Raw genomic sequence first — 14266 nt, forward strand, 5'->3', positions numbered from 1 at the left:
TTTAAGTGAAAATGCATCAACTTCAATATCTATTCTTGCACAAACAAACAAAAAGCCTCAAAATAACGCTTTCAAGGACCGATGGGAACCCTGACAAATGTGGAAAATTATTAAAATCTGCAGTCTACATACAAACAGTTGAGTCTGAATAAAGAGACTTTACATTCAGCTCTTTCTAAGGACAGAGCTAGAAATGACTGCTTTGCCCATGGTCAACATACCTCAAATACCAGGAGCAGTTTACATCAAACTTGGGCTGCAAGTAATTATTTTCACTATCAAAAGATGTCACTATACATTAAAAATGCCAATCACAGTTTCCAAAGATGATTGCTTGCTTTAAATACCCAAAGATATTCAGTTGAAGCAAATATTCACATTGCTATGCTGAATTAATAGGTGGATGGGAATGTCTCACATCTTGCAGGTAATTTATCATACATAAAAGTGTAGTGACAAAACAAACACATGATGGTGCCAGATGAAAGTTCAGAGGATAATCACAATTCATCCTCTGGGGACCCTGAATGTCTGCACCAAATTTTACAGCAATAAAATCCAATAATTGTGGAGACATCTAATTAAAAACCACAAATGTCAACCTCGCAGTGGTGCTGGAGGAAAAGTCAAGGGATCACCACAGTCATTAGTCTCTGTCCTCGAGGGACTGGGGATAGGAATCGTTTCGAATGGTTGTGCATTGCAAAGCAGTGACATGAAGTCTACACTGCTGTACCTTTGCAACAAGAAGGAGTAAACCCCTAGATTAATGACTTCAGCAAAAGCTAATTGGAGTCAGCAGTTAGCAAACCTTGAGTCCAATCAATGAAACGACTCTGGAGGAGTGGGTCGGAGCGACTTTGACTCATAAAAACCATTCAAACATTTTCAGTTTGCTATTTACAGGAAGCCTTTGCTGATGTGAACGACGTCTCGTAAAAGGAGATCTTAGAAGACCTACGATCAAGAGGTGTTGATTTGCATAAAGCTGGATAGGGTTACAAATTTGCATATTCATCAGTCCACATTTAGACAAACTGTCTGTAAATGGAGACGATTTGGCACTCTGGCTAGTCTCCCTGGACGTGGGCGCCCAGCCAAGATGACTCCAAAGGCACAAGGCAGACTCCTCAGTGAGGTAAAGAACCCTTGAGTAACAGCTTAAGACTTGAAGGAATCATTAGAACTGGCTAACATCTCTGTTTATGAGTCAACCTAACACAGAACACTGAACAGGCAGGGTGTCCATGACGGGACACCATGAAGAAAGCCACTGCTCTCCAAAAATAAAAAGTTGCTGCATGTCTTAAGTTTGCCAAAAAGCACCCTCACATGCCATAACACTACTGGGAAATGTTTTGTGGACTATTAAAACCAAAGTTGAATTGTTTGTGAAGAACATGCAGCACTATGTAGGGCTTAAAAAAGCACTGAAGTACAGTGGAGGGAGCATCATGATTTTGGGGCTGCTTTGCTGCCTCAGGGCCCGGACAGCTTGTTGTCATTGAGGGGGAAATTAATTCCCAAGTTTATCAAGACAGGATAATGTCAGGGTGGCTGTCCGCCAGCTGAAGCTCAGTGGAAGTTGGATGATGCAGCAGGACAATGACCCTTGACACTGAAGTAAAGCCGCTACAGAAGGGCTGAAAAAAAGGAAAAAACACCTTTTGGAGAGCCCGGGCATTAACCCAATAGATAGGATATGAAATGACCTGAAGCCATTCACACCAGACATCTTAAAGATATGGCGGAGCTGAAGCAGCTGTGTGAAGAGGAATGGTCCTCGAGAACTTTGTGCAGGTCTGATCCGCAGCTATCGGAAGTGCTACCTTGAGGTTACTGCTGCCAAAGGAGGTTCAATCACTGTGGGAGGAAGCTGGAGTACCTGGAGAAAACCCACGCTGACACGGGGAGAACATACAGACTCTGCACAGGAGAGCTTCCCCACCCCAGGTTCAAACCAGGAACCCTCTTGCTGTGAGGCAACAATGCTTAACACTGTACCACCGTGCTGCCTGATAAATATCAATAATAAAGACATGAAAAATTAAAATTGTGTGTGTGTTATTAGCTCATGCACATTATGTTTGTCTATACGTCTGACTTAAAGATCAGATTACATTTTAAGACCAATAAATGCAGAAAAAGCAGCTGATTCCAAAGGATTCACGTACTTTTTCTTGCCACTGCATATAAACCTATATCATAAGTGTGTTATAATAACATTAGCACCAGGCAGGCAGGAACAGCAATTTTTTTATTTGGCTAAGAAAATCTAAATAACAGCAAATGCTGTACAATTATTTTCTCATTTAACCCCTTTTAAATGATGACAAAACAGTTGCGCTGATACTACAAACCTTTGAGGGCCTACTCTTTTTCCTCACAGAAAACTGGAATCAGTAATCAATAAGGGAATGGACCGATATGCAGAATTGATAATGGCACTGAGTCCATCCTGAACAGGGGCCCTGAATATCTGTGGCATCGAAATTTCATGGCAATCCATTAGTAGATGTTGAGATATTCAGTCTGGACCAAAGTCGTGGACCGACCAACTGACTGGTTTCAAACAACAACATATGACGTGACAGTGGAGGAAGACACGATATTGCACCTTTAAACGCAGGCAGTGGTGTACATGGCATTGCACCTGTGCGAGCATGATATGCATCCCGACATGTGGAAGGAGAATACCTTTCAATACTTTCACTTTATAAGCACACAATATTATATATTACCAATCTGTTCTGCTCTGCCATTATATGAATGTCTTTGTCACACACGCACAAATATGGATGAAATGAAACCACAGTGGGCATAAATGAGCCCTAAGGCAACAGCGTGGCTAAAAATAGCATTTAATTATTGAAAATAATTGCTGATTATTTGTAAAAACAGAGGAGGAACCTGATTTTGAGAGTATTAAATGTCAGAATAGAGACAAACTGAGACAGAGGAGTTAACAGTACTAAAGCAAAGTTTATTAGAATAAACAAAGAAAACATCACAAAGACAAAATAGCTATAAATCTATCATCTTCCTCATTTTATTTTTCATACAGCGTGGTAACTCCAGACTTCAGTATTAAACTTGAAAAGTGTGAATCAGTCAGATTTAAACTGAACAGTGTCAAGGATCTGCTAACTGCTTTCGCCTGCCTGTTAACGGTCACAAATATCCCAGAGAACGTTTTTGGTGAGGAAAATCTCTGGTTTTTCCTATTTATAGTCACACATTATTCCACACAGACGCAATCACACATGCGCGCACACACACTCAAACACACTCTGACCAATGTCTTTACTTTGGTCTTTTTGTTGTCCAAACAGGATGCTACGCACTTCGCCCAGAGACTCTTGTCTAACTGACAACTGCCTCAACGGTTGACATATCATTGAAGTCTGAAGGACGAACATGCACGCATTGTTTATTTATAACTATTTACAATTCTGCAAAGCCCAAACCGTTCCCTTGCTCGCCGTTTTGCTCATCGCTCCTTATAAGGACCCTCCAATAACTCAGCGGGGGTCCGGATGGCGGTTGGGGTTAGTGGATCCTCGTCAGCTCTTCCACAATCTTAATGACCTCGTCCACTGTGGCTTCACGCTTCATGCCGCTGCCGTCATCGATCTGGAATTGAAGGACAACCAAACAGTGAGCCTCCACTGCACAGACGAACCCCACCACTCACTTGTGTCACACATGAGATGAAGATAAACAGGTACAGAGAGAGAGAGAGGCACGTTCCTCAGTTTTCAATTTCAAAATCCTTTTTTTGGGCATTTTTGCTTCAGTTGTTTTGAGATAAGATGAATTTATGAGCTCCTGGGAATCTCTTATGTTGCATGGACTGACCACTGTTTGCTTCATTTATTTTATCAGTGTACTTTTGTATCAGTTTTCTTCTGACTATGTTCACATGCACATTAATATTCCACTACTATTACAAATATGACATGATTCTGAATTTGACACAGGTCATGTAAACAGCATATTCTGTTTGGATATTCCGAGTTAGTTTTCTGAATGTAGCATTTTCCAGTAAAAACATTTTGGATACGCTTGTATTATTTTGACATGTGTACAGTGCATCATGAATATGCGTCTCATTTGGGGTTTTCAGCAGTCTGCGAAACACGGCCTCCTGCCTGTTGACAGTCGGCTCTGTACACTGTCATGGATACGTTGTGCACAAACCCTCTAGCCAACAGGTTGAAAGACTGCTGTAGAGATGCATGCCCAAAAGAAAAGCCCACATTTCTGGTAAGAAGACGAAGAAACGCACCTAATTTCAAACATTATGAAAGACTTGGATATCAACAGGTTTTGGGATATGTGCCAATGGCGCAACGCCAACCTTTCAAAGTAGGTAGCTGAAGAAATGGAGGAACAAGTCGAACAAGTTGCCACAGCAGGAAAACTTTGAGGAAATCCTGTTTTGATGCAGAGAAGCAAAATGGCACGAGCAACAGCTGTTCCATTTTTCTATATTTTGACATGACAAATAACATGTTAGGGCAGGAGTTCCCAACTGGTTCAGCCAGGGTGTCCAGATTTCTACTTAGTCATCAGTTCAAGGTCCACGCAGTTTAACATATTCAGCGTCATACTTTCATTTGGCCATGTCGCCAAGCTAGTTTGCTGTCTCTGTTAAGTAGCTGTTCATTATTCACTTGCTCTACAGCAGGAAATGGCACTTAAAAATAGAAGCTCTATGCCCGATATTTGCTGTACTTCAAAATAAAGTGTGTTTTTTACAAAGCTGATACATTAGCAAGTCACTTGTGGTCCATTCAAAGTGGACCCACCAGCTAGGAACCACTGTGTTAGGTCACATTAATCGTAGTATGCACGGCTGCATTTAAACAGGAGAATTAATGGAATGATAATTTTCATTAGCAATGTAAACAGCACTGTAGGAATATTCAGTCAGTGTGATGCTGAACTCAAAAGAGAGAGAAAAACCAGACTATCAACTGGTTGTTATTGGCTTTTCTCAGGGAAGCTGCAAAGATTAAAGAATTAACTTATCAGTCTGTCGACAGAATTAATTATAATTAGCAGTTACTTTGATAATCCATTAACAGTTAAAGCCATTTCTTATGCAAATAAAATAAAATAACAAAGGTATTAGTCAGATAACAGGATTTTGAAAATAATCAGAAAAATATTACGATACCAGCACCAGTACCAGAAAGCTTAAAGTGACCAGATGTCACAGGCGTGTAGTACAGCCATGCTTTCAAATGCTTTGATGGCATCTTGGCACGCTTAACTGCCAATTCCATCAAATACACGCACTTTACTTCACCACATCATCGACTGTATGAATTGTAGCTGCTGTGGTGGTCGGCTGATCACATGTTGCATAAAATCACAGAACATTTGTGTTGATTGGCTGCAAGCAACCCGACAAACAGTCATTTTTTTCTTGATCTGGATCCAAAAAGGATCAAATGCAGGTATTGTTTGACCGAAGAAGTTTTGATCAACTTAGTACTGGGTTATTTCGGTCGACACCTGAAAGTTATCGATTACCCAGCCCTAATGTCTAGATCAAGTCTACAATTATTCATCTTAAAAGGTGCCTATTTTCAGCCGCACAAGGGTGCAAGTGAGCAACTGATGCTGCAACACATTTTATTCCAAAGCTAATCTTCCATCTGAAGTAGAACTTTGCCTTTCAACAGAAATTTCCTGGCAAAAAAAAACCTCATCTATTATATTACGGACTATCTTTATCATCTGGTCTTGAAGAGGCAAACAGGGAATATTCTTTGTTTATGAGCTAAAAGTGTGATTTGTTTTTAACACCATGAGAGTAAAGAGAGACACAAAGCAGAATATGTTTATTTGTTTATCTGCCAAATGTAATTTTGCCACCTGTTCCTGCCGTGAAAATTATTCCCAGTTTGCTCTCACACAGCACAGGAGCAACTAATAAAACTGTCTTTGAGGGTCTCTCAAAGTTCAACACTGCTTCAAGCCAAATACACAAATGACAACAGTTTCAGTTTGCTTCCTCACCAGATAAGCTTGTTATTAGAGCAGAGGTTCAGGCTCTAATGACAAGATTATGCCTCCATGTTTTTAAACTTGTGCTCGTACTTGGGTCTATTAACAGGTCACCACAAGCTGTGCTGGCAATGAGAGAGCTGTTGAGTAAGCTTAGTGCTTAATGCCCCTCAAATTAATTCACTGCGCTCACAATATTGGAAAAAGTCCCATTTTTTTTTTATTTAAATGTGGGATTAAAAAAAAGCACAGAAAAAGAGAGGCTCACATTTCGACTGCTTCAACTTACAGTGTATAAGCAGTGGGAGTGGATGAACAAGAGCTCGTACCTGTAGAGTACTGACGACCTCCTGCATCTTGGCTCGACCGAGATCCAGGAAGCTCTCAATCAGATCCCCATCGATGAATCCTGTGGCCTGCTCGGTCTTTCGCTCCGTGTGGAAGGACCTCCAGGTGATGCGGAGTCAAGGTAAATCAATAAGAAGATGCTGCTTTGCCTGAGGGTCGCACTTTAGGTACAATATCACATATTTTACCTGAGGCACAGTCAACAAATACTCAGCGGTGATGTGCAGAAATCTAATAAAAACAGCACTGCTCAGACAATCAGACAGCTGGTGTTGTCAGTCAATCAAGATCGAGCTGTGGTATGGCCGATCCTATAGAGAGCTGGTTTTTACACAACAATCCTTAAAATGACAGAAATTATCTGCAACAAAACACTTTTGAAGGAGTTTCTTTGATTTGATGACAACTGCCATCATACTACTCTGTATTACAACAGTTATTTTCATTATTTTCATCTATCATTATCATTTTATTCTGACAATTATTTTCTTGATGAATTGATTAATCGTAAGTCAAAAATATGTCAGAAAAGGGACAAAAACGCCCCTCACACTGACCCATGTACTCAAAAGTACTGCTTTGCTCGACCAGTGGTCTAAAACCCTGCATATATTTAGTTGATTAATGTAAAAGACTAAAGAAACCTACAAATTTCACTCTGGAGAAGCTGGAACTTGTGGCATTTTTGCTTAAAGGGGTGCTAAGGTAAAGCCCATCAAACCAAAGATTTGCGATGAGACAAGATGACACATGTGACTAGCTGCAATGCACAGTTCTGCAATGTTCTAAAAACCTGCTGGTTCACACCAATGCAACTAGCCAAGACGGTGTATCATCTCTATGCAACAACTCTCTGTACTTCTGTTCTGATTTGCAGCTTTTCAGGCTTATTTTGTGGCTGAATATAATTTGTAGCTTCTTAAGATATGATTGAGGATAGTGATAGTGAGATACTGGCTACAGCTGCATTTGTAGTAGTGATGAAACAGCAAAAAACAAACAATACAAAACCAGCATCAGATGGACTGTATTCATAATAAATACACCACAGTAATATAAATAACCATCACCAATTAATCAGTCAATTAGAATGTGTGTTTGTGTGAGGGGGCATACGTCTATAATTCATCTATACATTTACGGGGCACACCATGAGGACGGAAACAGAGTGCTCAGCGGGGACAGAGCACCTGCTGCAGCAAGCTAACATGCCATCTGCAGTCATTTTGACTTGACCAGCTGACTTTACTACAAACTGATTGGCTGTACAAACAGGCGACGTGCTTGATGTTCTAAAACCAGCCATCAGCAATTTGAGCTTAGTTGCAGGTGACACCATCAGCCGGCTTGAGTCGAGCTCAGACAGCCAGTTCACACCTCCGCAACTTCTGTCTGTTCTTAACGTTTTCGTCTTGTTGCAAATCTTTGGTCTGAACTGAGCTTTAGTGGGGAGGGCAGCTAAGGCCAACTAGGTTTGCAGTCATTAAAACCAATAGCTGAAATAAAGCGATGTGAAAACGGAAAACACAGAGGCTCTGTGCACTGAACCAGCATGAACCATGGCAGCAACACTCTTAATTATTTTTCATACTGTGAAAGCAGTGCATTACCATTTCACTCCTTTCCACAATAAAAACAACTTAAAAACACTCAGAGAGTTTTGGTAAGAATCACTCAACGAAATAGCTTACACCATCACAAGTATGTATTTTCAGAACTAACCAGGTAGTCCTATGGCTTTGCTCACTCATCTCAGAGGCCTCTCCTTTTTTGATCTGTCTCTGTGCTGAACTCACGTTGAGTGGTAGAGCTGTTAACGCACACAGACAGCCACAATGTTTGTCCTCCATCCCGGTAACATCAAGAGAATCCCAACTAGGTCTCTACTCTTCTGTGAAGCACTGTCACACAAATTTCTCGCCTAGGTTGACAAATTTCAGCACAGATTTCATGTCTTTGTGTCACTTGCGTTTCCCATCGCATCGTATTCGGTGTGAACATACCAAAACAATGTGGGTAGTATGTAATGTATGTAAATAAACTTTGTTAAACTTCCCCACATCTTACCAGCATCAAGATCCCCCTACTCTGGGGCTGTTGCTCAAACTTCAGATTGTACTTCCTTTTTGTATAACTGCCGTCAACATGATCACAGAGTGACCTACCTTGCTCTCTTTCTCCTGCAAACTCAGATCAAACTGTAAATCTAGGCAGTGCTGATCAAATATCAACCAAGGTTATGTTACTGTGTTGCTTATTTCTAGCCTTAAATGTTTTAACAAAAATATTTTAGTGCACTGTTTGGCTGTAATAGGAGAGTTTGTGAACAGGAAGTGGGTGCTATATAATGTTTCCTGTATTTTGAAAACAGAGGCTGGAAAAACTCCAAACATTTTGTAACTAACAGCGTAAACGTTATACAAGATCACTAAGGCAGCCATCGCATTTTTATCGGACCGGTCATGTAGCACCAATTTCAAAAGTATTTCTTCTAAACAGACAACCCATTTTACAGAAAAGATAAACTTTCCAGCAGTGAAATATTTATTTAAAAAAATACCTAATTTCTGCTCTATGCACAAACCATATCATCATGCATAAAACTACTAATGTTTAATGCATGCCATCTCTACTCAAAACCTTTGGAAGTCAATTTAAAGAAGCATCAGCCCTCCACTCTCCTGGTTTACTGCTTCCAGCTACACCTGTCAGTGCAGGTTGTAACAGATGGCGAGTCTGACTATAAATATAAGAAGGATATAAGCTGTGCTCGATCTTGCCCACGCTCTTGATGACCTTGTTGAGGCGGTTCTGCAGGTCCAGGAGGAGGCTGTACCAACCTTCAGACAGGGACGTCACCAGACCTAACACACACACACACAAACACACACACACACAAAAACACGCTGGTGAGCAACACAACTCTTTTAAAGGTGGAAAATACAAAACAGATTTACACCTCACTGCAGCAGATGGTAAAGAAGGAGGACAGAGGACATTTTAAGGCTAGATTACAGGACTCATGAAAGCTTTATAATAAATAAATAAAAAGATAATTAGTGTGACTGTGCTCCTCCTTATTCAAGTTTCATGCTTGTATTCTGCGACGATGTTGGGAGTAACGTAGTATGATTTCAATACTTCAATAATTCACAACCGCTCCAAAATGTTTTATTTTGAGAGTGATTTCTCTGTAAACCTGAAGCGTCGCAGAGCTTTGAGGGAGTAACTTGCTTTCTTCTGTGATAAATATTCAAGTACTGTGACAGTGAGTGCATTATTGTGATGCTCGGGGGAAATAATCTGCACTGACATTGACAGTGTGCAGAAAATAGGCAAACTTGAGAACAAAGGGTGATTTGTAATGTAGAGCTTGATTCTTTGCACACGAGGCCATCAGAGTGTTGGAGTGTTGTTTTTGATTCATGGATTTAATTGTTTTGTCGATGAAATGTCAGAAAAAATGTGAGAAGGGCCTTCACAGTATTTGGGTCTTTTTCCTTCCTTTCCATATTTTAACATCTTTAATAACTTGTTTAGTCCAAGAAGTCAATAACCAAGAGATGATGACTCAAAGCAGCCAATCATCCCGTTTTAAAAGCTGGTTTGGTATTTTTGCTTCAAATAAAACGCTTGACAATTAACTGATGCTCAAACTTGTGATCAATCTTCTGATGAAAATATGAGACCATTACAAACGAGATGTAATCAACCACTCGCTGAGTCCATTCATCTCCATCTCACTGTGTCATCAGTCAAAGCTATCGACAGTATGTAAAGATGAAAACAATGTGATAGTTTCATCAGGATGGATTCAAGACAGATTTCTTTGAGATTTTACAGTTAAATATGAATCCAACTGAACATCTATAGAGTCCTGAAGACAACCAGCAGCCAAGAGAGTTTTGAGTTTGGATAAAATAATCTGACATTACATGAGATTTCCTCACACACTCATCTCCTTCACCTCTATTTACATTTACACTTGTAATCAGATTTATAGCCCAATCAAAATAAAATGCCCAATGTTAACACCGTTATTGGAAGAGACTGGCCTGATTCCAGTCTGACTGGAAGGAATATTTAATCTGCTTGAGAGGGGCAGTGTAAACCTTTGATGATCTGTTCAAAAGGGAAACATTAACCATGTAAACGCTCAAGCGGGATTTATACTTCTGCGTTAAATCGCAGGCTCTGCGTGGAAACAAAGCTTTTATTTATTTAATTTCACAGATAAGAAACAATAAATTGTGAAGACAATAAAGCCTCCACAAAATGGCATTTTAAGTCTTGTGTGTGATTTATCCTGGCTTCATATGAGCAGAGGAAATGTCTGCTTGTTGCTAGGCTAATTTATACAATGTAAAATGCCATAGTCTTGTGCTAAAAACATTAGCATGTTATATTTGTTTGGAAAATGTGTTTAGTATAAGACAGTTGTTTTGTCAGTGAACCTTGTGAGTTGGAATGGAGCAAAATTATGTAACGTTACCTTTGTTAAATATTGCTGTTGTCCCTGGCTTTATATGAGTAGTGGAAATCTTTGATAGCCTCTAGGCTAATTTATACAATGTAAAATGCCATAGGCCTGTGCTAATAACATTAGCAAGTTGTATTTGTGGAGAAAGTGTGTGCAGCAAAAGACAAGTGTTTGTCTGTGAACACTGTGAGTTATAGTGAAGCTGATTTGTGTGTTTGTGTTTGAAACCATCGTCACCACCATTAAGCCATGTTTAGTGTGTGTCTTGAATCAACTAAAATTTACAGCACTTCTTCAAATCAAATTAAAAGCTCTGTGCTGGATATTCACTGCCCTTAAAAATAAAGTGTGTTTTTTTACTAACTTGACACATTTGTCACCTGCGGTCCATTCAAAATGGACCTACCAGTTAGGAACCACTGGTTTATAGAACTACTGATTGTCTGTGTGTGATGTGTTTAGGGAACATCTGTACTTTGTAGCTATAGAAAATAACCTGGGTTACACTTACTTACTACTAAGTTGTATGAAAAAGCAGAAGCACCTCTTCTTCTGTACTATCTTTACTGAATGGATTTAATTTTCTCAAGAAAACTGACAAAAAACCAACAACCTGTTTTTATATTTCTGGCAGATTAGACGCCTCACAGCAGGCAGAACCACTTTGCCCAAGCCAAAAAAAAAGTTGAATAAATGCTTTGGGACATGTAAACGCACACTATCGGATCTCATTACGTAGAGTCCATGTGGACAGTTGAGTTGGAATCTCCGATCAGAATGATTTCAGCAGCACTGAAGAAATATTGTTGAAGTAACTGCAACAAATGTCCAGATTTTCAAGAACAGACCAAAACAAGTTTTTCAGAAGTTTGTCCACTTGTTGTTTGACAGAATAATCGTGTGACCTGCAGCTCCTTCCCAGAAACATCTTTCATATCACACCATCTCCAGGAGAGATAAGACACTCTGAAACCCAGTTTGCTTTGCTGCAGACAGATTTTACTCGGATGTACAATGGTGGTTCTCATTTCCTGTTAAACTTTCCTCAGAGTCTTTTTAGAGAACTGTAGAAGGTGTTGAGATGAAATAATGTGTTGTTGGTTCTGTGAGAGCGCGGGGTGTAAATTACCGCTGTGTCCAAATGATGTGCGCTGCCTATTTTTCATCTCTGCCGTCATTACAGCCAGACTCAAAGTTACTAGTTTAGATCTGAGTAATGAGGTGTGCAACCATGATTTCTTCTCCCTTTCTTCTTTCTTTCTGAAATGAAAACATTAACTCTGAATAAATGGTTTCGACAAAAGTTTGTGTACACCCTAATTGGACTGAGGTCTCCTTACTGCAGTCTGCTGATTACTGGAAGTACTGGAAATAAGACACGTCTCCTTGCTGCTGCCTCAAACTGACAGCCAGCCGTGAACTCTTGATCTACTAAAACATAATGCTCATGCTGATTTTTCTTTTGCTGCGTTTGCTGACTGAAAATCACCTTTTTCATGAGATTTTACGACTTAATATGACAATTTATTAAAATTGGTGATTGGGAACTGTTCAGTGTGTTTACTGGTGTCACTGTGGAATACGTTTTACCAAAAAGAAAACAAAACTGCTCAGAGATGTCCGTGGATGATCCTGAGGAACAGGGACACTGTGTGTAAAAAGACAAGCTGCTGTTGAGCTTTTAAAATGTAATTTTTCAGCGCTGTGAGATCCTCAAACTAGATTCTTTTCATCTCCATTGAATCAAGGTGAAGGCAGAAGTCTCAGCAGTGGATATCACAAAATCTCAGCAAATAAATCCACAGCTGTCTGTAAGGCTCGATACTACCAGAGGTAAAGTGGGAAAATATACTGTTTCTGTGATGTGAGTGACGTAAATCTTTAGGAGGAAATTCAAGGGTAGAATTCCACATTTAAAAGGAATGGTTTGACATTTTTTGGGGGAAAAATTTGGTACCGGTACCCAACTGTACCCTTTTCTGTACTTTAGTCTTTTAGTGGGCTTATAATAAAAATAAAAATTTTCAACAAGCTGCATTCATTAAACAATTCTGCTCCTCTGCTCCTTTCTAATCACACACAGAGCATCTCTTTCTGCTTGCTTGTGTGTGTATGTGTGTACCTACTCGCATCTTTTGCTCTGTGTCAATGCAACTGCCAAATATGTGAAATGAGTATGTAATTTAAAAAACTCAATCACAAACAACAGTGTTACTAGAAATAGAAAATAGACCAGATAGGCCAAAACTATCAGTGCTGCAGCGATAGTTTTGGCGTGCTAGGAAGCCGGCGGAGTTCCTTGGCTGGCCTCCTGGCTTCAAGGCACTTTGCGGGGCCTCTGCCTCTTTGCCCAAACCAGCAGCACTGCAGAGCTCCACTGTCTCTGCTGCAAAGCGCCCCAAAGCCAGCCATGGAGCTCTGCAAGTGGCTTCCTGGCTTCAGGGTGCTTTGGTTGGGACGTTTGAAAGTACAGAGTTTAGTATCCAGCCCTGGCAGCATGTAAACTCTTTGGCTTCATGTGTCACAAAGCAACTTTCATAGGAATGAAACGCTGTATCCTATTCTCTTTATACATCCATGCTGGAAACTGTGGGAAACAGTGAGTCTGGCTCTGACAGAATCCGCCTACCAACACCACCAAAGCTCACGAATTAACAAGTTAAATCTTGTTTGTTTAAGCTTTACAAATTGAGGTTTTATGGAGGGTTATGTGCTGGACTGTTTCTTGGCAGTGACCAGTTACCAGGCAACCAGAGGGGACTTCAGGAAGTGACTGCATCCAGCCAAGAAAAATTCCAAAATGAACCAAAGCCATAAAAGCCCAAAATCTCATTTGTACACTTTGTGCAGATTAAACAAACAAGATACAATATGATAATCAGTGAGCTTTAGGGGAGCTAGGAGGAGGATTTTGTAACTCTTGGGCAGAGCCAGCCTAACTGTCCAACAAAGCAAAAAATCGTATTCCCAAAATATTGAAATATTCCTTTGAGAGGTTAATATGAACACTTGAGGTCAAATTAAACCCTTTAAAGACTCAAAAAGGCATGATAAAAATGTCTTTTGTGGTTCATGAGAAATAGATGTTTAATACAGCAGGGGTGTTACCTGCAGCAATATTTTTGTGTGTGTGTGTGTGTGTGTGTAAATGCTTCTGCAAGTGTGAAATTGTCCGTGTGCCTACCAATCATGCCGTTAACGGTGCCGAAGAGCACGGAGCCCTGGGTGGGCGTGGAGCTCTCGCCCAGGTTCTGCAGCACCAGCGAGCCGTGGCAGAAGACATTTACAAACTCCCCGAGGTGGAAGACCCCCACCTCCTGCAGGTGCTGCCGCTCCTCGTCTGTGGTGGCCGCACTGATGGCGGGAAGAACAATGGGAGAGAAATACAAAGAGGGTAGAGGGAGGCATTACAAACATTGG

The 14266-nt window shown here is 40.4% G+C and overlaps 1 protein-coding gene across 1 annotated transcript in view; it reads right to left on the reverse strand.

The window, feature by feature from the left end:
* Positions 1–2962: 2962 nt before the first annotated feature.
* ddb1 (damage-specific DNA binding protein 1) overlaps positions 2963–14266 on the reverse strand; it is a 71993-nt gene continuing 60689 nt past the window's right edge. Inside the window, exons 24-27 of the mRNA XM_050042309.1 lie at positions 14031–14200; positions 9128–9230; positions 6348–6471; positions 2963–3633 (exon numbers count right to left, since the gene is read on the reverse strand). Of these exons, the coding sequence (XP_049898266.1) occupies positions 3550–3633; positions 6348–6471; positions 9128–9230; positions 14031–14200 (481 nt within the window). The 3' untranslated portion in view covers positions 2963–3549. The remainder of the gene's footprint in view (positions 3634–6347; positions 6472–9127; positions 9231–14030; positions 14201–14266) is intronic.

Source organism: Epinephelus moara, chromosome 1, assembly GCF_006386435.1.
Source record: "Epinephelus moara isolate mb chromosome 1, YSFRI_EMoa_1.0, whole genome shotgun sequence".
Taxonomy (NCBI): Eukaryota; Metazoa; Chordata; class Actinopteri; order Perciformes; family Serranidae; genus Epinephelus; species Epinephelus moara.